Consider the following 24,508-nt stretch of genomic DNA (forward strand, 5'->3'; position numbering starts at 1 on the left):
TTCCCTTTTCTCCACACCCTCTCCAGCATTTATTGCTTGTAGACTTTTGGATAGCAGCCATCCTGACTGGCGTATAATGGTACCTCATTGTGGTTTTGATTTGCACTTCTCTGATAATGAGTGATGTTGAGCATCTTTTTGTGTGTTTGTAAGCCATCTGTATGTCTTCCTTGGAGAAATGTCTGTTGAGTTCTTTGGCCCATTTTTTGATTGGGTCATTTATTTTTCTGGAGTTGAGCTGGAGGAGTTGCTTGTATATTTTTGAGATTAATCCTTTGTCTGTTGCTTCATTTGCTATTATTTTCTCCCAATCTGAGGGCTGTCTTTTCACCTTGTACTGCATAACTTTTAACAGTAACTCTTTTATTTAAAAAAGATTGAAGTGATTGAAAATTCATATTATGTTTTACTAGCAGGTAAGCATCATCTCCAGGCAAATCTCAATTATTTATGCTAAAGTGCTTAAAGGCAGAATAGTGAATGATCTAAAATACTTTTATCTTACTTTCATTAAAAATATCTACTCTCAAAGCTGGACACATCTCAAGATTTAAAAATTCACATCGAAAAGTCAAGTCAACTTAGAAACACTTGAATGAGGTAAAGGAGGAAGGATGCTTAGATCTCCCCCCATCTATATGAAAACAACTATATGAAAACTATATGAAATGCATGCCCCTCATGCTCCTCCATTATTTGCTTTAAATATCCCCATGTTGGTTATAGAGCATGTCTTCTTTAATTATCTCCATGTTGGCATAAAGTGACTTTTCTCATATATTATGTAGAATAGGGGAGGTTAAGAGTTGGAGCTTGGAGAGATCTTACTAATTCAAAGTAAACAGAATTAAGATATTAAAATAACTGTGATTATGCAGGTTATGTATTGTCAATAGTGAGACTCAACAGTTCAACTAGGAATGTCCTTATAAGGAAATACCACTATCAAGGAGAAAAGCAAAGTTTGTCTTGGCTGATACAAAGTGAACACAACTGAAAGTCGGAATCAAGGAATTTTATAAGTTTTACAGATACTGTGATAAAATGATTTTTCCATTTCATTTTGGTCTTTAGAATATAAGAAATGGAACTACTCATTTTAATTAAAAGAAAAAAAACCTCTGGATAGTATTGCCATTACTATCATTGTCATTGTTTAGTTGCTCAGTTGTGTTTGACTCTTCGCAATCTCATGGACTGGGCAAGAATACTGGAGAGGGTTGCCATTTCCTTCTCCAGGGGATCTTTCCCACGCAGGGATCGAACCCACGCCTCCTGTTATGGCACACAGATTCTTTATTACTGAGCAATCTGGGAAGCCCAACTGCCATTATACTGTATCTTAAATAAAACATATCTCTTAAAACAGACAAATGTGAGCCAAAATATTTTAATGTTCTTTTTCGGTAAATATGACCTCATTTCCATAATTGAGAGCAAAGAGGCTTAACATTTTCTATGTAAGTTTAAGACTGGTTGCTTAGCAATATTCAAATGAGAGAGAGACCCTCCTCTAGAAGTAGGTATAAAACAGTTGTCCATGTAAATGTGTGTCAAATTCAGTGAAGGAAGAGATTTCTTTGCACTTAAATATAACCAGATATGAGACCATATAGTCAAAGAGAGCAATCTAAACTCAGTAAATTTTGTGCAGATTAAATTATCTACAAATCACTAATTGTATATGTATCATTAGGTATGTTCCATAATCATTCCCGCCAACCTCTTTACAGAACTGACATGGAAAACCAATGTCTCTCAGTCCTTGTCTAGATACTATTTTGGGGCACTTTTTCCTTCTGTCTTTAGACCATAATACAAACCGGAATTACTCTAATAACATTACAAACAATAAAAGTAAACAATCTATATTTGAAAAGGATGGATAAACTTACAGTTGTTGTATAAGCAGCTTCTGGATCATCTTCCAGCACTCGGGAGAGACCGAAATCAGAAACTTTGCACACTAGGTTGCTGTTGACCAGTATATTCCTAGCTGCTAGGTCTCGGTGAACATAACCCATGTCAGAAAGATACTTCATTCCTGATGCAATGCCTCGGAGCATACCAACCAACTGGATGACTGTGAAGTGACCATCATGTTTCTGAAAGAGAATCACAGTTATTTACGTTAGTTTATTTTAGTACAGTGTGGGTGCATGCATGCATTCCTGCATGTCTGTTTGTGTAGGGGTGGGGTGTGTGTGTGTGTGTGTGGTGTATTAAATGAAACTCATGAATTTATTATACTGGATCCAATTAATGTAAGCACCAAGTCTGCTGATCATTTTGTTCATAACAAAAGTAAAAATTTGTTTGAGATTTAAAGGAAAGGAAAACCTAGGTTGAAGTGATAAAGGAGGAAAAACAAAGGAGAGAAGAAAAGCATCCAAATTAACTTCCAGAAAAGATGATTTCAAAAACTCTAAGTAAGAAAAGGGAACTAAATTTAAATAAGATAATAGCGATGACTTCTAAGAAAAAAGAATTCACTTTCCATAGTACTTAGCTCCTAACCATCTGTGTGTGTGTGTGTGTGTGCGCGTGCGCACATGCGCGCCCAACCATTTCTGACTCTGTGTGACCCTATGGACTGTACAGGGCAGCAAAATCTGAGATTGGATGAGAGTTGTGTGATTGATTGCTGGAAATTGTGAAAAATTAACAAAGAAAAATAAAAATTAACTGCATAAACAAGTTTAGAAAGTTGTAGGAGAATGAAAACCACATGCAAACAGAAAATAAGTTGATTTTCCTAATCTTTCCTTATAGAGTTGACCCTTAAACAAAGGCGTGGACTGCACAGTTCCACTTATACCTGTACTTTTTTCAGCAAATACCTAGTTGGCCCTCTGCATCTGCAAGTCCCGTCAGCTTGCAGATTGTGTACAGCACTGTGTTTATGGTCCTAGGTCGACTGTATCGGAAGATACAGAATTCTCGGATACCAAGGCTGACTGTGGAACTTTAGCATCTGTATATTTTTGTGTCTGAGGTGGGTCTTGGAACCACTTCCCTGTGAATATCCAGAGACAACTGTACAGAGCAAATGGAAAGAAAAGTTGGCAGTTGACTGAAAATGGGACTATTTTAGTTCTCAGGGAAATTAAAAGAAATATGAATAACTAGCTAAGCACAGCAGTGGTATATAGTAACCAATCCTCTGACTAACTATGCCTCTCACCTTGATTTAAAACTATATTTTAACTGAAGTGTAATTGATTTACAATATTGTGTTCGTCTCAGTAGTATAGCATAATCTAGTATTTTTGCAAATTATACTCCACTATAGGCTTCCCTTGTGGCTCAGCTGGAAAAGAATCTGCCTGCATTGCAGGAGACCTTGTTCGATACCTGGTTTGGGAAGATCCCCTGGAGAAGGGAAAGGCTACCTACTCTAGTGTTCTGGCCTGGAGAATTGCATGGGCTATATAGCCCATAGGGTTGCAAAGAGTCAGACATGACTGAATGATTTTCACTTTCTTTCACTTTTATACTTCAATCTAGATTATTACAAGATGAAGGGTATACATACAGTATATTCTTGTTGCTTATGCATTTTAAATAGTAGTTTGTATATATTAATCCCATACCCTTAATTTGTTCCTTTGTTCCTGTACTAACTCTTCCCTTTGATAACCACAAGCTAGTTTTTGAAATAATTTTTCTAAGTAAAAAAAAAAAATTCAACTGTCATTCATGTAGGCTATGTGCACCAGTAAGACCTGATACAAACACTATGGTACAAATGTAGAGAAAATGAATATAAAAATATTTTAAGTTTGAAAAATAATGCATACTGTTCTACTTAATTATTTGGAGATTGTTGTCATTGATGGGGTTATAGAGAAGTGAGATTTTCAAATTGGTTTTATATATCAGGTAACATTTATTTATGAATGATACTAAAATTAATATTAATTAAGAGACCAGAGGACTAAATTACCTGATATAAGGTGGTAGAGGCATACGTAACAGTATCTCAAAATTTGCAAAGTTAAGGAATTTTTCATAAATATGTGATTTAAACTGTAGAGTAGGTTAAACATTGGGATGAATTGACCATATCACAGTGATGTCGTCTCTGTTGCAATGATGATTCATTGATCAGTTAAATGAATAAACTTATACAACAAACAAAATAAATTTCATCTTACTACAACAACTTACATCCCTGATAGCTCTATGATAATATCTCCCAAATCAAGTGCAGAGTAAGGAAAAGAACGCTTTCATAAAAGAAACAGTCTACAGCAAGAGTATCCCACTTAAGCAGGTGCTTCTATATAATTAATGTATAAAAGATAACCCAACAATGAAAGTCTTTGCTGTTATTTGGTCTTTACGTTTCTGATCCATCTTCTTAGGCAGTGCACAATTAGATGAAATCTGCCTCTTCTATCATGTACCTTACCTACTTCTCCTCTATTAGGAATCTCAAAGCCTTTGAAAACATTCATTCTTTTGGCCCGGAAAGGATTACACTAATTTTAAAGAGATGGTTCTTTTACATATCAGTCAGTCGCCTGATATCACATTTCTTGTTGTGGCAGAATTTCTGTATAGTAGGAAATGTTAATACTAGACGGTCTGAAAACTAGAGTGTGTTAGTTTCCTTATCTGTATAACGAAAATGCATGCGTGCTTAGTCGCTCAGTCATGTCCAACTCTTTGTGACTCCATGGACTGTAGTCCACCAGGCTCATCTGTCCGTGGGGTTCCCTAGGCAAGAATACTGGAGGGGGTTGCCATTTCCTATGCCAGGGGATCGTCCCAACCCAGGGATCATACCCAAGTCTTCTCCATTGCAGGCAAATTCTTTAGTGTTTGAGATACCACTGAAGCCCTACAATGAGAATGCTACAATCTAATTAAGAGTTGTAGTGAGAATCACATACAAAACAAGTAACACAGCTCATCACTTATTCCAATAATGCCTGGTACTTAATAAAAGCATAAAATCATATGTAGTTTTTGTAATTTTAATAAAATTCAGAGAACTCTCCACTCACTCTCCTGAAAAATCAAGGCAAAAGAAACTCCTACATCATAAGGAGAGAGAGCTACTCAATGCCAGGTTGAAATTTAATTTCCTATCTTGTTCTGAGGGTGGCACAAAGTATCAATTTATTTCTTTAAAAAACAAAAGACTTTTTAAAGAGCACTTTAAAGTTCAAAGCAAAATTAAGAGGATGATACAGAGATTTCCCATATACCTTCTCCTTCCACACACACATGGTCTTCCCACATGTAATTATCAACATCCTTTACCAGAATAGTACATTTGTTACAATTAATGAACCTCTAACAACAAATCATAATCACCCAAAGTTCATGGTTTGAACATTAGGATTCATTCTTGGTGCTGCACATTCTATGGCTTTGGACAAAGTTATAATGACATGTACTCATTGTTACAATATCACATAATGTTTATGTATAGTAACATGCATCAATAACAGTATTTTCACTGCTCTAAAAACTCTCTGTGTTCCATCTGTTCACTACTACTGCCATTCCCTCCCTCACCAACCACTTATTTTTTAATGGTTTTATAGTTTTGTCTTTTCCAGAATGTCATACATTTGGAATCAGTATGCAGCCTTTCAGATTCTTTAACCTAGTAATATACATTGATGATTTCTTCATGTCTTTTCATGGCTTGAGAGCTTATTATTTTTAGTGTTGAGTAATATTCCATTGTCTGGATATGCAGTTTTTTTTTCACCCATATACTTACTAAAGGACATCTTGATTACTTCTAAGTTTTGGCAATTATAAACAAAGCTGATATAAACATTTCCATTTATTAACTGTTTATAGAAGTTTTATTTATTGACTGTTTAAGCAGGTCAAGAAGCAATTATTAGAACTGGACACGGAACAACAGACTGGTTCCAAATAGGAAAAGGAGTAGGTCAAGGCTGTATATTGTCACCCTGCTTATTCAACTTATATGCAGAGTACATCATGAGAAACGCTGGGCTGGAGGAAGCACAAGCTGGAATCAAGATTGCCAGGAGAAATATCAATAACCTCAGATACACATATGACACCACCCTTATGGCAGAAAGCAAAGAAGAACTAAAGAGCCTCTTGATGAAAGTGAAAGAGGAGAGTGAAAAAGTTGGCTTAAAACTCAACATTCAGAAAACAAAGATCATGGCATCTGGTCCCATCACTTCATGGCAAATAGATGGGAAAACAGTGGAAACAGTGACAGACTTTATTTTTTGGTGCTCCAAATCACTGCAGATGGTGACTGCAGCCACGAAATTAAAAGACACTTGCTCCTTGGAAGAAAAGCTATGACAAACCTAGATAGCATATTAAAAAGCAGAGACAGTACTTTGACAACAAAGGTCTGTCTAGTTAAAGCTACAGTTTTTCCAGTGGTCATGTATGGATGTGAGGGTTGGACTATGAAGAAAGCTGAATGCCGAAGAATTGATGCTTTTGAACTGTGGTATTGGAGAAGACTCTTGAGAGTCCCTTGGACTGGAAGTAGATCCAACCAGTCAATCCTAAAGGAAATCAGTCCTGGATATTCATTGGAAGGACTGATGTTGAAGCTGAAATTCCAATACTTTGGCCACCTGATGTTGATGTGAAAAATTGAGTCATTTGAAAAGACCCTGATGCTGGAATGACTGAAGGCAGGAGGAGAAGGGGAAGACGGAGGGTGAGGTGGTTGGATGGCATCACCAACTCGATGGACATGAGTTTGAGCAAGCTCTGGGAGTTGGTGATGGACAAGGAAGCCTGCAGTGCTGCAGTCCATGGGGTCTCAAAGAGTTGGACAGGACTGAGTGACTAAACTGACTGAACTGAGAAGTTCATACAGCTGCAGGCTTTATTATGGACATAAATTTTCACCTCCTTTCACTGAATGTCTAGGAGGACAATACCTGGATTGTATGGTAAGAGTATGGTTAGTTGTGTAAGAAACTGCCAAACTCTCTTCCAACGTGGCTGTACCATTTTGCATCCCACCAGCAAAGGGCTTTTCCTGCTGCTCCATATCCTCACCAACATTTGGTGTTGTTAGTGTGACTGATTCTGGCCATTGTAATAGGAGCACAGCGGTATCTTATTTTAATTTTTATTTCTCTAACATCATATAATGTGGAGAACCTTTTCACATCCTTATCTGCTATAAGGTGGAGTGGATGAAAGAATTGATCCAAATTGATCATGGGATCAGAATAGACAGCCGACCATGAACACAGTCGATTGGTCCTTGACATAGAGCAAAAGAAATACCATAGAGAAAAAACAGTCTTTTCAAAAAATGGCATTGGGACAACCAGACATATACATGTGAAGAAAAAAAATGTTTATTAGTCTAGGTTTTTTGGTCAATTCTGTCAGATTTTCTATGTAGATAGCATGTCATCTGTGAATAAAGACTATATCCCTCCCACTTTTTGTCTTATTGCATTAGGTAGTACTTCTAGAATGATACTGAAAAGAAGTAGTGGGCGTGGCCATCCTTGCATGTTCCTGACCTTAGCGGGGCAGCTTTAAGTTTTTTAAAATTAAGTATGACCTTAGCTGTTGGTTTTTTGGGTAAATAGTCTTTATCAAGTTTAGGATGTTCTCCTCTATTCCTATTTTACTGAGTTTTTATCATGATGTGGCATTAGATTGTGCCAAATGCTTTTTATTTATCTTTTGCCATGATCATGTCATTTTCCTTTGTTTACCCACTTGCTGTGATGAGTAACAAGTGATTTTTGACAGTTAAACCAGTCATGCATATTGAGGTAAATCCCACTTCATTGCGTAATTTATTTACAGTGTTGGCTATGATTTGCTAAAACTTTGTTCTAAGTTTTTTCTTAACAGCTTTATTGAAACATAAGTCACTGGCTGATTCATGTCAATGTATGGCAAAAACCACTACAATATTGTAATGTAATTCGCCTCCAACTAATAAAAATAAATGAAAAAAAAAGAAACATAATTCACATACCATATAATTTATGCTTTTAAAGCATACAATACACTTCTTTTTTAGTTTATTCATAGAGTGTGTAACCATCAGCATTTGAGAACTTTTTCATCATTTCTCCCCCAAACCCCATATTCACTAGCAGTTACTTTCCATCTCCCCCAACTCCTTCCACCAGTCATAGGCAACTACTCTTAAACTTGATATCTCCTTAGATTTATCTGTTTCAGGTATTTCGTATAAATGGTTTCATACAATATGTGTAGTTTTTTTGGCAGTATTCTTTCACTTAGTTTAACATTTCAAGGTCCATTTGTACAATAGCACATATCAGTATTTCATCATTTTTAATGAAGAATAATATTGTATTAATTTTGTTTATTTATTCATCAGTGGCAGACATTAGAGTCACTTCCACCATTTGGTTATCATGCAAGATAATTTTTTGTTACACATTCATAATTTTTTATTTTTTAAAGAAATTAAGTTCTAGTCTCTTAGCAGATTTCAATTATACAATACAGGATTAGCAACTATCGTCACCATGTTATACATTAGATCCTCAGAACTTATTCATCATATAACTGATAAGTTTGTGACCTTTTACAAACCTTTTCCTATTTTCCACCCCCACCAAACCCTGGCAACCAGTTTTCCACTCTCTGTTTCTATGAATTTAACTTTTTCCTTTTTGACGCCACATATAAATGACACCATACAGTATTTATCTTTCTCTGACTTATTTCACTCAGCATAATGTCCTCCACGTTCATGCACATAGTGTCAAATGGCAGGTCTTTCTTCTTTTTTAAGGCTGAATAGTATTTCAGTATATTATATTCCAAATTCTCTAAATCCATTCATCCAAAGTATCACAGATACTTTGGCTGTTTCCATATTCTGGCTGTTGTGAATAATGCTTCTATGAACATGGGAGTAGATATATCTTCAAGATAATACTTTAGTTTCCTTTGGGTATATGTCCAGAAGTGAGACAGACAGACTATATAGTAGTTTCTATTTATAATTTCTTGAGGAATCATCATACTGTTTTCATAGTAGTAGTAACAATTTATACAATTTATATCTAAGATCCTCAGAACTTTTGCCAGTGGAATGGCAAACCACTTCAGTATTCTTGTCTTGAGAACCCCAAGAACAACATGAAAAGGCAAAAAGATAGAACACTGAAAGATGAATTCCCCAGGTCAGTAGGTACCCTATACGCTACTGGACATCAGTGGAGAAATAACTCCAGAAAGAGTGAAGGGATGGAGGCAAAGCAAAAACAACACCCAGTTGTGGATGTGACTATGATAGAAGTAAGGCCTGATGTTGTAAAGGGCAATATTGCATAAGAATCTGGAATGTTAGGTCCATGAATCAAGGCAAATTGGAAGTGGTCAAACAGAAAATGGCAAGAGTGAACATCGACATTCTAGGAATCGGCGAACTAAGATGGACTGGAATGGGTGAACTTAACTCAGATGACCATTAGATCTACTACTGTGGGCAGGAATACTTTAGAAGAAATGGAGTAGCCATCATAGTCAACAAGAGTCTGAAATGCAGTACTTGGATACAATCTCAAAAACAACAGAATGATCTCTGTTCATTTCCAAGGCAAACCATTCAATATCACGCTAATCCAAGCCTATGCCCCAACCAGTAACACTGAAGAAGCTGAAGTTGAACAGTTCGATGAAGACCTACAAGACCTTCTAGAACTAACACCCTCAAAAGATGTACTTTTCATTATAGGGGACTGGATGCAAAAGTAGGAAGTCAAGAAACACCTGGAGTAACAGGCAAATTTGGCCTTGGAGTACAGAATGAAGCAGGGCAAAGGCTAATAGAGTGCTGCCAAGATAACACACTGGTCATAGCAACACCCTCTTCCAACAACACAAGAGAAGACTCTACACATGGACATCACCAGATGGTCGACACCAAAATCAGATTGCTTATATTCTTTGCAGTCAGCTCTATACAAAGAAGAAGCTCTATACAGTCAGCAAAACCAAGACTGGGAGCTGACTGTGGCTCAGATCATGAACTCCTTACTGCCAAATTCAGACTTAAATAGAAGAAAATGGAGAAAACCACTAGACCATTCAGGTATGACCTAAATCAAATCCCTTATGACTATACAGTGGAAGTGAGAAATAGATTTAAGGGACTACACCTGATAAAGTGCCTGATGAACTATGGGCGGAGGTTCTTGACATTATACAGAAGACAGGGATCAAGACCATCCCCAAGAAAAAGAAATGCAAAAAAGCTAAATGGTTGTCTGAGGAGGCCTTACAAATAGCTGTGAAAAGAAGGGAAGTGAATAGCAAAGGAGAAAAGGAAAGATATTCCCATTTGAATGCAGAGTTCCAAAGAATAGCAAGGAGAGATAAGAAAACCTTCTCAGCAATCAATGCAAAGAAATAGAGGAAAACAATAGAATGGGAAAGACTAGAGATCTCTTCCAGAAAATTAGAGATACCAAGGGAACATTTCATGCAAAGATGGGCTCAATAAAGGACAGAAATGGTAGGGACCTAACAGAAGCGGAAGATATTAAAAGAGGTGGCAAGAATACACAGAAGAACTATACAAAAAAGATCTTCACAACCCAGATAATCACAATGGTGTGATCACTTACCTAGAGCCAGACATCCTGGAATGTGAAGTCAAATGGGCCTTAGGAAGTATCACTACAAACAAAGCTAGTGGAGGTAATGGAATTCCAGTTGAGCTATTTCAAATCCTGAAAGATGATGCTGAAAGTGCTGCACTCAATATGCCAGCAAATTTGGAAAACTCAGCAGTGGCCACAGGACTGGAAAAGGTCAGTTTTCATTCCAATCCCAAAGAAAGGCAATGCCAAAGAATGCTCAAAATACCGCACAATTGCACTCATCTCACACGCTAGTAAAGTGATTCTTAAAATTCTCTAAGCCAGGCTTCAGCAGTACGTAAACCATGAACTTCCAGATGTTCAAGCTGGTTTTAGAAAAGGCAGAGGAACCAGAGATCAAATTGCCAACATCCGCTGGATCATCGAAAAAGCAAGAGAGTTCCAGAAAAACATCTATTTCTGCTTTATTGACTATGCCAAAGCCTTTGACTGTGTGGATCACAATAAACTAGGGAAAATTCTGAAGGAGATGGGAAAATCAGACCACCTGACCGGCCTCTTGAGAAACCTGTATGCAGGTCAGGAAGCAACAGTTAGAACTGGACATGGAACAACAGACTGGTTCCAAATAGGAAAAGGAGTAGGTCAAGGCTGTATATTGTCACCCTGCTTATTTAACTTCTATGCAGAGTATATCATGAGAAACGCTGGGCTGGAGGAAGCACAAGCTGGAATCAAGATTGCTGGGAGAAATACCAATAACCTCAGATATGCAGATGACACCACCCTTATGGCAGAAAGCAAAGAAGAACTAAAGAGCCTCTTGGTGAAAGTGAAAAATGAGAGTGAAAATGGTGGTTTAAAGCTCAACATTCAGAAAACAAAGATCATGGCATCCGATCCCATCACTTCATGGCAAATAGATGGGGAAACAGTGGAAACAGTGGCTGACTTTATCTTTCTGGGCTCCAAAATCACTGCAGATGGTGATTGCAGCTATGAAATTAAAAGGCACTTACTCCTTGGAAAGAAAGTTATGATCAACCTGGACAGCATAATAAAAGGCAGAGACATTATGTGTCAACAAAGGTCCGTGTAGTCAAGGCTATGGTTTTTCCAATGGTCATGTATGGATGTGAGAGTTGGACTGTAAAGAAAGCTGAACACAGAAGAATTGATGCTTTGAACTGTGGTGTTGGAGAAGACTCTTGAGAGTCCCTTGGACTGTAAGAAGATCCAACCAGACCATCCTAAAGGAGTGTTGGGTGTTCTTTGGGTGTTCAATCAGTCCTGGGTGTTCAATGGAAGGACTGATGTTTAAGCTGAAACTCCAATACTTTGGCCACCTGATGCGAAGTACTGACTCATCTGAAAAGACCCTGATGCTGGCAAAGATTGAGGGCAGGAGAAGAAGGGGACGACAGAGGATGAGATGGTTGGACGGCATTACTGACTCGATGGACATGCGTTTGGGTGGACTCCAGGGTTGGTGATGGACAGGGAGGCCTGGCATCCTGCGGTCCATGGGGTCGCAAAGAGTTGGACATGACAGAACAATTGAACTGAACTGTACTGAGTACCAATTTATATTCCCACCAACATTGTACAAGGGTTTTCTTTTCTCCACAACTTTGCCAGCATTTTTAATTCTGTCCTTTTGATAACAGACATCCTTACAGCTGTGAGGTGATATTTCATTGTGATCTGCATTTCCCTGATGATTTGTGATGTTGAATATCTCTGCATCTATCTGATGGCCAGTTGTAGGTCTTCTTTGCAAAAATATGGATTTAAAAACTGCCCATTTAAAAATTGGATTATTTGTTTTTTTTTGTTACTGTCATGATAATACTGGCTTTGTACAATGAATCTGGGCATTCTCCCTTTTCTATTTTACATAAGTTACTTTAAAATTATTTTAACTTATTCTTATCACCAACATTTGAAAAGACTTGAATTAACTGCTTTTATATCAGCATCAGAGCAATCATAGTACTAATAACTACAGAAGGCATCATTAAAAATGAGATTTTGATGTTTGAAAAGAATATAAACTACTTTTTACATGTTCTATGATGGGTCTATACAATGTAGTATGTTTATTTCTATTTTACATGGCCAAGATCTTTTCCCGAGGTCCATAAGGTTAAAAGTATTTTTATAAGTGAACTAAGATATGCATCTGCCTTTTTTTTTCACTTTTTGATGTTCTCACTAGTGGTACAAACCTCTGGTGCATAAAAGTTCAGGAGTCTTAACATGAATCAAGACAATAGCAACAAACTAACCTATATGAGTATTCTTATATTCTTCTCTGCTACATGAACAGCAACAGGAAAAATAATTTTATATAAGAATGTACTTGGTGAAACAATAAAACTCATTTTGTTAAATATTGATTCTTGATTATGTATCTCAGGATCTACATCTGTGGGGCATAGAAAAGTGCTGATAGGAATAAGGGAGTTGATTCTGAGAGTTCTCCCCAGTAAAGTTCCTTCATAAAAATCTTTTAAGGATCTCCTTCCCAGTGAACCAAACCTGTAACAATACCTATCTATCTATTTGTCTATCTATCTGCTATTTATAAAATGTGTGCCTGATTAAAGAGAAGCTCTCAAAATAGCTGTATATTCTTCTGGGAATTCATAAATGTCAATTATTACCATATTCTTATAGGGAAAAAATAACTAACATTCGCTAAATACTATGTACCAATCACAGTTATAAGCTCATTAGAAGTATTATCTCATTTAATCCTTGAAACAACTCTGATATAAGAGTAGTTACTGTCTCCATCTTCTAGATGATCAAACTTAAAGGCAAAGAGATTTAATAACCTAGTAGATGGTGAAGTCAGGATCTGAATCCAGGCACAGCTTACATAATTATAATTTTAGAGCATATATATGTTAATTCCAAAGCTTCTACTATTAATTGGAGTTATCTGAAAAACTGTTGACCCCAAGTGTGCTATAGTGATCCAGTCTGGGCTAGTTTAGGCAGCTTAACTTAGTTCAATAAATCAAGGTATACAGTAAACAAACAGCACTCCAGATGAAATCAACAAATAAGGATCTATTTATCTATGTCTAGCTGAAAGGAAGAGGCCCCACTTATTCATACATGAGGTATGGCAAAAATCTATTTCTCTACAAATGATGAGACTCTCTCTTTCAACAAAATCTATATTCCTTTTTCTAGTTCTTGTTAACATAAGCCTTCTCAAGTATGGTTTAGGATATATTGGTTTTCTTGAATAAGGCAGATGGTTAATAAACACTGACTGAATTAAATAACCTTTGATACTATCTTGTAGTGCACTGGTTGCTACTGCCACATTATTCCTATTGCCTTGTATAAAAAATGTTGTTTTTTTTTAAGGTAGGACAGTGGTTTTCTTTTATGCAGCAGTTCTATCACAGCATCCACTATATGCCATGCCTTGTGTCAGCACTCAGTAAATATTAATTCAAATTGAATTGAATTGTTTATGAGGGGAGGAGAAAAATGTGAGAGTGCTGGGATTTAATATCTTTGGGCTGCCTTCTAGAGATTAATCAAAAAGAAACTATGAATTTTTTTATGACATATGGTTTTTTCCCCAGGAAGACAGATTCAAACGAAAGAGAGCGAATGTGGCATATTTATACACTGCCTCTCAGAGCTTGGGAGCTGGAATTCAGTTCGTCTTCACTCTTTTCCTTTGCACTCTCAGCTTGACGGCTGAGAAACACGGACCTTAACCTCTAAGCGACAGAGAGGGTGAGCCTGATTAGAAGGTGGTTTCTGAAAGCTGCATATAATATCTGTGACTTCTGAAAACGGCAGAGCTCCACACAACCTCCTCTCAGACTCCGGAGCACAACATTTCCCAGATCGGAGCTGTCGCTGGCATGTCACATTGTCTCCACAGCAATAAAAGCTCTTGCTGATGGTTTTCACAAGCCAATCTTGTGGGTTGTGCCCCCCAGACACTGTAAAGTCTCTCAGGGTCCACTCATCCTAGGTTAAGCTCAAGTACTTAGTTTGTGCTTAGCCCAAATGTACGGTTTGAGGGCCATGTTGTCCTAAAGTCATCACATTATTGTCTAAGAACTTTTTTAAAAAACAACATGTTGTTGTTGTTGTTTTTTAATACAAATATCACTGTTGATTATTTGCTTAAAACCCTTCAAAGACAGAACAGAGTATAGTATTCGATACAAAGATATGGCTTTTGCCTTTGTCTCTAGTTTCACATCCTATTCTGATTCATTTTTTTTGGTGTTTAATTCACCCCAACAACATGTTATTTCTCATCTAATGTGCTTTGCTTATATGGTTCCCTCTTCCAGGAATGCCCTTCTAGTCTTTGGGCAACCTAGATTTTCTTTATAAGCATCATATCTTCTGGGAGGTCGTTAATAAAATCCCAAGTTCATTCTTTCAAACAAGACTCATTTAACCTCTACTGCAGACCAGTTATTGTGCTAATTGCTGTAATCAAAGTAATAAGCAAAAGAGAAAGGTACCTCCTCCATTTTACCTATATTTATTTGAAAGCAGGGAAACAGAAAATAAAATTTTAACTGGGGCATGAAAAACTGACTTGTGTGTAGGGAACAGAAGTGGAGAGACCAATTAGGAACATATTAAAGAAGGCTGAGCACCAAAGAATTGATGCTTTCAAACTGCAGTGATGGAGAAGACTCTTCAGAGTCCCTTGGCCTGCAAGGAGATCAAACCAGTCAATCCTAAAGGAAATCAACCCTGAATATTCATTGGAAGGACTGACGCTGAAGTGCCAATACTTTGGCCACCTGATGCAAAGAGCTGACTAATTGGAAAAGACCCTGATGCTCAGAAAGATTGAGGGCAGGAGGAGAAAGGGGTGACAGAGGCTGAGATGGTTGGATGGCATCACTGACTCAATGGACATGAGTTTGAGCAAACTCAGGGAGACAGCGAGGAACAGGGAATCCTGGCATGCTGCAGTCCATGGGGTCGCAAAGAGTCAGAGACGATTTAGCTACCGAACAACAACAACAAAGAGTAACACAGGATAGAGAAACTGGTGACTAAAACTCAGAACTGATTCAAGTTTGAGATCTATTTTAGAGACACAGCTAGCAGGACCTGCAAGGAGTGAGGAATTGGTCAGGAAAGTGGAGGAATCAAGTTGGAAAATGTTTATTTTCATTGCTCTCAAAGCGTCTTGTCTATACTCACATTAGCTAAAGCTTGTGTGTGTGTGTGTGTGTGTGTGTGTGTGTTTGTGTTTGGAGCTCCCACTAGCTTGACCATAATCTCACTTCAGGTAATAAGCTTGCCATGTCTTGTTCAACTTTTAAATCTCAGGACCTAGCACCATGCCTGGCACTCAGTAGATATTCAACAGATACTCATTGGATTAAACTGAACTGAATTTATTTTTCTCTTAATGGACTAAGTACTTCTGGCTTTTAGTCAATAGTAGAATATTTTCTTGAAGTCTTTTTCATGGGAAGTTAGATTTACTACAAGAGATTTTCTGAGAAAATCATGAGTAAATGACAAATATTGATGATACTTGTAAGCATCTTCACCTCTGATTATGACCTCCAGAATTTTGTAATTTTGCTAGAGAGTGAAGAAAAGGGGAATAAACATGTTATACAGATCTCTGCACTATCTGTTTCTAGGTCCTCCCTATAGAATTATAGTAATGTTGAGCCCATCAACAGAATAGCCTTCCAAACCATCAAAGATCCGTGGATCATAATACATATCACTGTCATCAAACATTCTTGTTGAAAAATGAGCAATACTCTTTTGTACAGAGTAAATAATTGTTACAGTGACTAAGTATCCTAAAAACATTAAACATGAGTGATAAACAACACTATACCTAGTAGTAATAAACTATTATTCCAGAGGAGAATTAATAAAAATTGCATGTCATCATTTAACAAATATTTGCCAAGAATTCAATTCACTATGCTGTGTCTCGGTTAGCTACAGTAAATAAATCAACTTGCAAGGATCCCTTACAAAAGTGGTGAAATAAATACTGTTGGATAATAACAATTTATGATTTAAAATGAAGCAATGAACATTTGGTTAATATGTATGTCAAAAGACCTTTTTGGTTTACTAACCATGAGTTATAAAAAAAATGGCACCTGCCTTTCAAAACAGAGTGACAAAAATAGAAGGGTGAGCTAGAGAGTTGTAAAATGATTACTTCCAAAAATGCTGACTTGAACTACAAAATGGCTATGCAGGAAATGTACTTAACTAAGTGGTTTACAAGAGACTGAGGTATACAAACAGTGGACACCTTGTTAACCTCTTGTTTCCCTACTTCTGTGTTGCTTGAGAACATTCTGAGGAAACTAGGTGTTGAAAGAAACAATGGTTTTTTTAAGGCACTGATGATGAGAATCTCTGAAGAGTCACAACAGAGAGGAGATGAATTCCATATTTCTAATTGTCCCTTAGCCCCCAAATATTCTCATCCATATTGTATGAATGTTGTCACTTCTTTTTTTTTTTTTTCTAACTGAAATTTCACTATTAAAATTCTGCTTGGGCCAAATTCACAAAATCAAAAGGTGAAATGGTTTCAGGGACCGAGTGAGGGGGATATAGAGAGTTACTCATCATTGAGGCTCAGCTGGTAAAGAATCCGCCTGCAATGAGGGAGATCTGGGTTTGATCCCTGGGTTGGGAAGATCCCCTGAAAAAGGGAAGGGCATCCACTCAAGTATTCTGGCCTGGAGAACTCCATGGACTCTGTAGTCCATGGGGTCGCAAACAGTCAGACATGACTGAACAACCTTCAATAGGCATAAAGGGCTAGTTAAGCAAGATGAATAAACTCCAGAGCTTCTGTTCAATAATGCACCTATCGTGAACAGTACCATATTGTATTCTTAAAATTTTGTCAAGAGAGTAGATCTTATATTAAGTATTATCACCAGAATAATGTACAATGAAAAAAAATTATTTGGATTTACAAGTTCATGTAAAAATGCAAAAATATCCGGGGGAATTAAAGTAATATTTGTGAATCACACATTAGTATGAATTAATCTAGTTTTATATCCAGCTAAGATCTGTGACAATGAAAGAGTGGGAGCAACGAAAGAATGGGGACAATTAGGATGGGGTGAATGTCCAAGTTACAGGTAATTCTATGAAGCAGAAAACAGCCTAGCCGAGGGATGAGAAGGGTAGGTAGGGTAGGCTACCACACGGAATCTAAAACAGAAAAAGTTAAACATCTGAGGATCTGAGAAGAGGATATTAAGAAAAGGATGGATGTTGCAGCAAAATGGACTTTTTCCACACCCCCCCCAAAATAAGGCAGGAAATCTATTCTTTTTTTTTTTTTTGAAGGAAACTACAGGTCTTCTTTGTATTGAAAGTTACATCCTTGAGCTGTATTCTGTATTAAAGAGGCTTTTATGGATCTGCCTAGGGACTTAAGCAGAAGCTTTAAAAGAAATATTTATGGGAAAATGCATCCTGAGTTCTCAACAACTGATTTATAAGTGACTTTGCAGAAAACAGTCCTTGGAGGATTACTTCTATAACTTAAGTTTAAAGTTAAAATTCAGTTTTTATATGTTTCTAAATCAGGAAGTTGACCATGCTATGACTTTTTAAAATGTTCTTGAATTAGAAAAAGAAGTAGCTAAGGTTTTTATAGGTCTGAAAAGACCAGATCATTCTTGTTTAAAATAACCACTGAACAAATAATAGTCAATATCTCCTTTTAACTCAAGTCTTGGTTTTTGTGACCGCCCCAGCTGAAAATCTTATTATAATTTCTTGTAGAATATTTACTAAATCCTTCAAGGCTTTATTATTTTGTAGTAATTGTGAATTTGCACTGAAGCTAGGCCAAGTTGTATTTTTAGTTATAGAAGGGAAAGGCCACCAAGAGTGGAACTGGAAATTTCAATCATAAGGAAACTAAAAATGTCATCTCTAATACATGTAAAAAATCTAGGAAGAAGAGTAGATTTGTGAAACATGACAGCTGGATTTCAAATTATCTTTTAATACCTTAAAGTGAATCTTAAGATATATCTTTAACTTATGAAGCTTTCTATTGAAATTGATTTTTTTTTTTTTTTTGCTTAGATTTGTATAAAGGTAAACTACAATAGCTACTGTGTGCTGCACTTAAATAAAGCCAATAAAATTTAAACATTTTGTTTAGCATCTAGGGGAGGGTGTAACACAGTGCCAAGATCCTGATGAAGCATCACTGGAGTGCATCAGAATTACTGCGAAAATTTTTGCAAAATATATCTGCTTGGGTACTGCATGTGTATTTTGTAAAATCTCAGTAGGATGGAGATTCTGACTTCCAGGCATGGTTGAGAACTGCAAGTTTTGAGTCTAATATTTAGTTTTGTAAATAAATCTCTCCTGTATGGTTCAAATAAGGGGTTGCTGCTGCTGCTAAGTCACTTCAGTCGTGTCCGACTCTGTGCAACTCCATCCCTGGGATTCTCCAGGCAAGAACACTGGAGTGGGTTGCCATTTCCTTCTCCAATGCATAGAAGTGATAAGTGAAAGTGAAGTCGCTCAGTCATGTCCGACTCTTCGCGACCCCATGGACTGCAGCCCACCAGGCTCCTCCGTCCATGGGATTTTCCAGGCAAGAGTACTGGAGTGGGGTGCCATTGCCTTCTCCGAAATGAGGGGTTAGGAATGACTATAGAAGAGTTCAGAAAACTGTATTCAATATCTCTATATATCACTATAGTATAAATTACCTATGGATTAAAAACTTTAATATAAAGTCCTGTATGCAAAATGAGAATTAATGGGAATATTAGAAAATACAACATGGTACCAGACACTACAGATGACACACACCTTTATAGTACTAAAATGTTTAAAGAAATCAATTCAAGCTATTGTATATTGATGCTCTAACTCCTAATTTAAGAATAAAAAGTTCAGTTGTTGATACGCTTTGTTCCAAGTATACTGTGCTTTCATATATTTGGATGCTTACTGTCACATATTTTTAGAATAGGCTTTGGTATTAAACTGGCACAGATATGATAATAGCATTCATTGACATGAAGTTTCACATATTTTTTTCTGAAAAAATGTAATTAAAGGGATGTAATTCAACTGTAACTTTTAGAGTTTAAAGATAGATATTGGTGGATAAGTGTAATTCACTCTTTTTCTACTGTTGAATATAAAATGAATGTGATGTGGATTAATTATGCTCTTACACCCCAGCGCAAATATAACTCCACAAAACACAATTTACAGGAAAAGTGTGCTAATAAAACACAGCTCTCATTATTAATATATAACTAGCATAAGGTAAAATGCCATCTTTACTAGATTTATAATTTGAGTACATAAATATTTAAAAGATCCCTTTAATTTTTTAAATTAATATTTGCTTTGCATTTGTTCAAGGAAAATCTTCAAATTTCTCACACTGCTTTTGGAATGCTGATATGCACTTATATGTATTATTTAAATACTCATATTTGTGAGGTATACCCAGATTTTTAAAAATGGTGAACATTAAGAATATTTTTAGCCACTAGGAAAAGTAGACCAAGAAGTAACAGAAAAACAATTTAAAAATAGTGAGTGGGCTTTCCTGGTGATCCAGTGGCTAAGAAGCAATCCACCTGCCAATGTAGGGGATACGGGTGTTCCACTCCTGGTCGCGGAAGATTCCACATGCTGTGAGGCAACTACGCCTGTGTGCCACAGCTCCTGAAGCCTGTGCATCCTAGAGCCCATGCTCCACAACAAGAGAAGGTACTGCAATGAAAGTCCATGCATTGCAATAAAGAATAGCTTCTGCTCTCCACAAGTAGAGAAAGCCCAGATGCATCAACAAAGACCCAGTGCAGCAAATTCATTAGTAAATATTTTTTAAAAACCTCAAAACTAATGACACCTTCTGAAATATGTTATAATAATAATAGATGGAGACATTACTATGTGCCAGACATTTTCTTGGAGTTTTAGGTCTACAAGATATTCATTACAATAAAGTCATAATAGCTACAGAAAGAAGTTATTGCCTATTCTTAACCTTATTTTGTGGATGCCATCATCATTGAGTATTCTCTTTTGCTTTAAGACCTGATCCAATCTCCTGGTGAATGCTATTGACTCAATGTTCAAAATATATCACAGAGTCTACCATTTTCCATCAACTCAACTGCAACTATCCTAATCTAAGCCTCCATCATCTCCTTACCTGCATTACTGCAAAAGCCTCCTGATTTCCCTGTATCCATCTGTACCTCACTATAGTTTCCTCTCAGTACAACAACCAGAGCAATTGTTTTAAAACATAATCAGATTATTTTATTAAAAACGCTATTAAATAAAGGAGTAATTTTTTTGTGCTTGACATATGATATCTCAAATTTTTAAAGTATTTTATAACTATTTTTATTTGGATTGCTAGTTAATATTGCTATAAGAAAAGGAGGTCCAAAGATTTAGGGGTGAATAGTTGCCAGGTAAGTGCCAATAAAAGTGTTTATGAAATCCATATGTATAGTTAGACTGTGCAGGAATAAGGTTCAGGGCTGTGCTTCATTTATACTAGAGCATTTCCTTGGAAAAGCCAGGAGAACTTACACACCAGTGAGGTCATATCATTTGGGCAGTCAGGCTGATGCTCCACTTTGCTGGGTCAAAATGCATTTTATTTTAAAAGGTAACACATACATATACTTATATACCTACCTATGTCTCCTTTTCCATATTTACATGCACATGCACACCCACATACACACTTACACACAAACATGCTTACTTAACCACACCGTCATCTGCTAATATATTTCTTGAGAAATGTCTGCAAGGATCCAAATAGTAGGTTTATACACTCAGTAGAGTATCAAAACCAGCCAGCCACTGCCACCAGACTGTAATCTTCTACTTGGTTTGCTAACATTCCTTCATATAAAACAGGGAATTGAAGTGATTTTCAAATAGTGTGGGAGACCAAAGGGAAATCTTGATTAACCCCAGTAAGCACAGAATGCTATTAATGAGCTGCGGATGGCTCACCTACTACAGCATGCACTTAGCCACTTCCTCCTCTCTGAGTTCGCAGAAGCTGTGATTATCAAATTCTAAAGCAGTAGATTGAAAAATGACTTGGCTTTTGAGACTACGTGGGATATATATATATATATAATATATAATATATATATATATTATCTCCGCTTGCCACGGGGAGCTGAGTATCTGCTATTGACATAAAGTTTATGAAGCACTTTGAACTTCTGAGATAAGACATACGATTACAAAGAAAGAAAGAATCTTAAAAAAGAGTATAAAGGGAGTACTGACCCTATGTTTTTTTATCCCATTCATATGATTTTTATTTTAATAGAAATTCTATGTGAGGAGGGGGACACAAGACCTCATGGGGAGATGGTAGTGAACTTATAAGAAGAAGTAATAAGTAATTTAAGATAAGAGAATTTAATGTGTATGAAATCATGGCTTTTGGATTCAGAAACTTGAGTTTCAGTCCTTGCTCTACCCATTACAATATGTCAGGCATTATTCTATATGCTTTACAATGATCAACTCAATCCTTACAACAACTGCATGAAGTGGATACAAGTAATATTCCCATTTTATGGATAAGTAAACAGAGGCACAGAAAAGTTAGTCACTTGCTCAAGTCACAAGGTCACATAACCTGTAAGTGGCAGAGCCAAGATGAACTGAGACAGTGTATGTTAAGGTTCTCATTGTATCAGTAAAAGTAGCCACATATTTGAACATTTATTCTTTCCCAGATTGTACTGTGTCTAACCAATTGTGCATAGAGCTGAAAAATATTGGTTTTTAAGATTTAAATCATGAAACTTACCACTTGTAAACATGTTATATGCTTATGAGTAAATATTTTATAATATATATTTTCTTTACAACATGTTTTAATTAAGTCATGATTCAGGAGGACAAAACTTATATCTGAAACTAACATTTCTCTCCTAATTTGCTTGTGGCAGTCATTTGATCCAATTTTCAGCAGCAATTTAGATGAGTATCTGTTACATTACTTGCCATATTCAGCTCTAGGATATAGTCGATAAAAAATCTCAAGCATCATTAGATAATAAGTCATTTTGATATGTATCTGATAAAAATGCATTTCTGGATAAACATAATGGAAGGGCATAAGTATATATGCATTTCAAATACCATAGGAGGTCCTGATAAATTATCCTAAAATAATTTTGCACATTTACAGGAGAAATGGATATAAGCTATCAAATGTATTCTGAGAATGGCTATAGAAAAGAACAAATTGTTTAGGTCCCTAAATGCCTATGAATTTCATTTTGCCTTAAAGAGCACACTTGCTTGAGAGTATGCATTTTGTGAAGAGCATTGCTCTATAATAATTAGATGATTTTGCTGAATTCAGCTTCTAACATTGAATCTGGACACCAAGTATAGTCAGTGTAAATATATCATTACTGTTAATATTGAGATCAGTTGGAAGAAGAAGGCATGGAATGAAGAAAAATAAATGGAAATGGGATCAAGAGAGAGAGGTAAGATGCACACAGACTTTGTCCAAATAACACTGTGCAAAAAATGAAGTGAAGAATGCTTGAGATCATTTATTCACATAAAAAATGAAGAAAAACATATAACACAATTCAAATAGCAAAAGTCAGTCTTTTTTATAGAAGAAAATTGGCTATGTCTCTGTAGATAAATAAATATTAAGGAATATAGTGACATGCACATATGTGACCTCTGCTGGGGTGAAAAATATTTAGTCTAGTGATTATTTTTTATATTTGTATTTTTCCCCATCAAAAAATATTTTTATAGCATATTATGGCTTTTAAATATGAAAAATGTCATAAATACATTTTGAAATATAACTTCATGGTGTCTTCTTAGTTGTGCTATTCTGTACTACTACATAAAACAAATGAGTTTTGTATATGCCACACTGTCAAGGATAAGTCACTTTAAAAAGTGTGCTTAAAAATTTTTTGTTCTAAAATAAATATCAGCCAGAGGTTAATTCTTTCCATTTTGTTTTCTAAATAGCCAAATGAACTTAAGATGAACAAAGCTGATAAAATCCATCTTCTCATATGAACTTGAGTCATTATTGGTAAGTATATATCAATTTAAAGTGTTCAGCACCATATATAAGGCATAAAATATCTTGCTAAATAGTTAAATATAATAAAGCAAAATGAAAGGCTATGTGAAGCAACTGAGTTTCATTAATTTCTTTCTTTATAATATCATTTGAAATATGTATATTTGATATGGAAAGTCAGTTTATAGGAGAAATCAATTATATCATCATGTGTATATACTTCTCCACCTCAGTAACTCTAACGTATCACACTATCAGAGAAATGCACCCTAGAGAAATTGCTGCTATTCTTCATGGAAGAATCTGTGAATAGCATTATGGAAAAATTAATTTATGATAAATGTTTTAAATCTAGAACTCAAAATAGCTCATTTAAATGCCATCAGAAAAGAACACCTCACCCGCAAAAAGGAGTCTAGGGATCCATTCTCCATATATTCCACCACAATCATTACTGGTCTGCCTGCCAAAAGAGCAAGAGAATATATAAGGATTAGAGCAATTATAGAAATATGTGATACAGTTAGAGATTTCCCGCTGTGGCAGCTAAATTATTTGTATATTATTAGCAGGAGCTTCATTTTCCAACATGCTTCTATAAATATTAAACATACACAGTTCTCCATTTTTATAGCATTATTGCCTTTGAGTTCATAAAAAGAACATGAATTACAATATGAATTACTAAGTAATTAAGCATTTCCTTTTCTAAAGCCCTGCAATCACTTGTTTAGATTATGCTGTCCTGAGCTTTTCCTTAAAAGACAATCAACAAGCTGAAGTCAGAGTTTAAGCAGTTACT

At 36.1% G+C, this 24,508-nt stretch overlaps 1 protein-coding gene across 9 annotated transcripts in view; it reads right to left on the minus strand.

Annotated features, from left to right (window-relative positions):
* EPHA6 (EPH receptor A6) overlaps positions 1–24,508 on the minus strand; it is a 938,174-nt gene that overhangs the window by 123,202 nt on the left and 790,464 nt on the right. For all 9 annotated transcript variants that reach the window (XM_070455030.1, XM_070455027.1, XM_070455034.1 and 6 more), the window contains 2 exons: positions 24,108–24,169; positions 1,896–2,105 (listed from right to left, as the gene is read on the minus strand). In XM_070455030.1, coding sequence (XP_070311131.1) covers positions 1,896–2,105; positions 24,108–24,169 — 272 coding nt within the window. The remainder of the gene's footprint in view (positions 1–1,895; positions 2,106–24,107; positions 24,170–24,508) is intronic.

This window comes from Odocoileus virginianus, chromosome 25, assembly GCF_023699985.2.
Source record: "Odocoileus virginianus isolate 20LAN1187 ecotype Illinois chromosome 25, Ovbor_1.2, whole genome shotgun sequence".
NCBI lineage: Eukaryota > Metazoa > Chordata > Mammalia > Artiodactyla > Cervidae > Odocoileus > Odocoileus virginianus.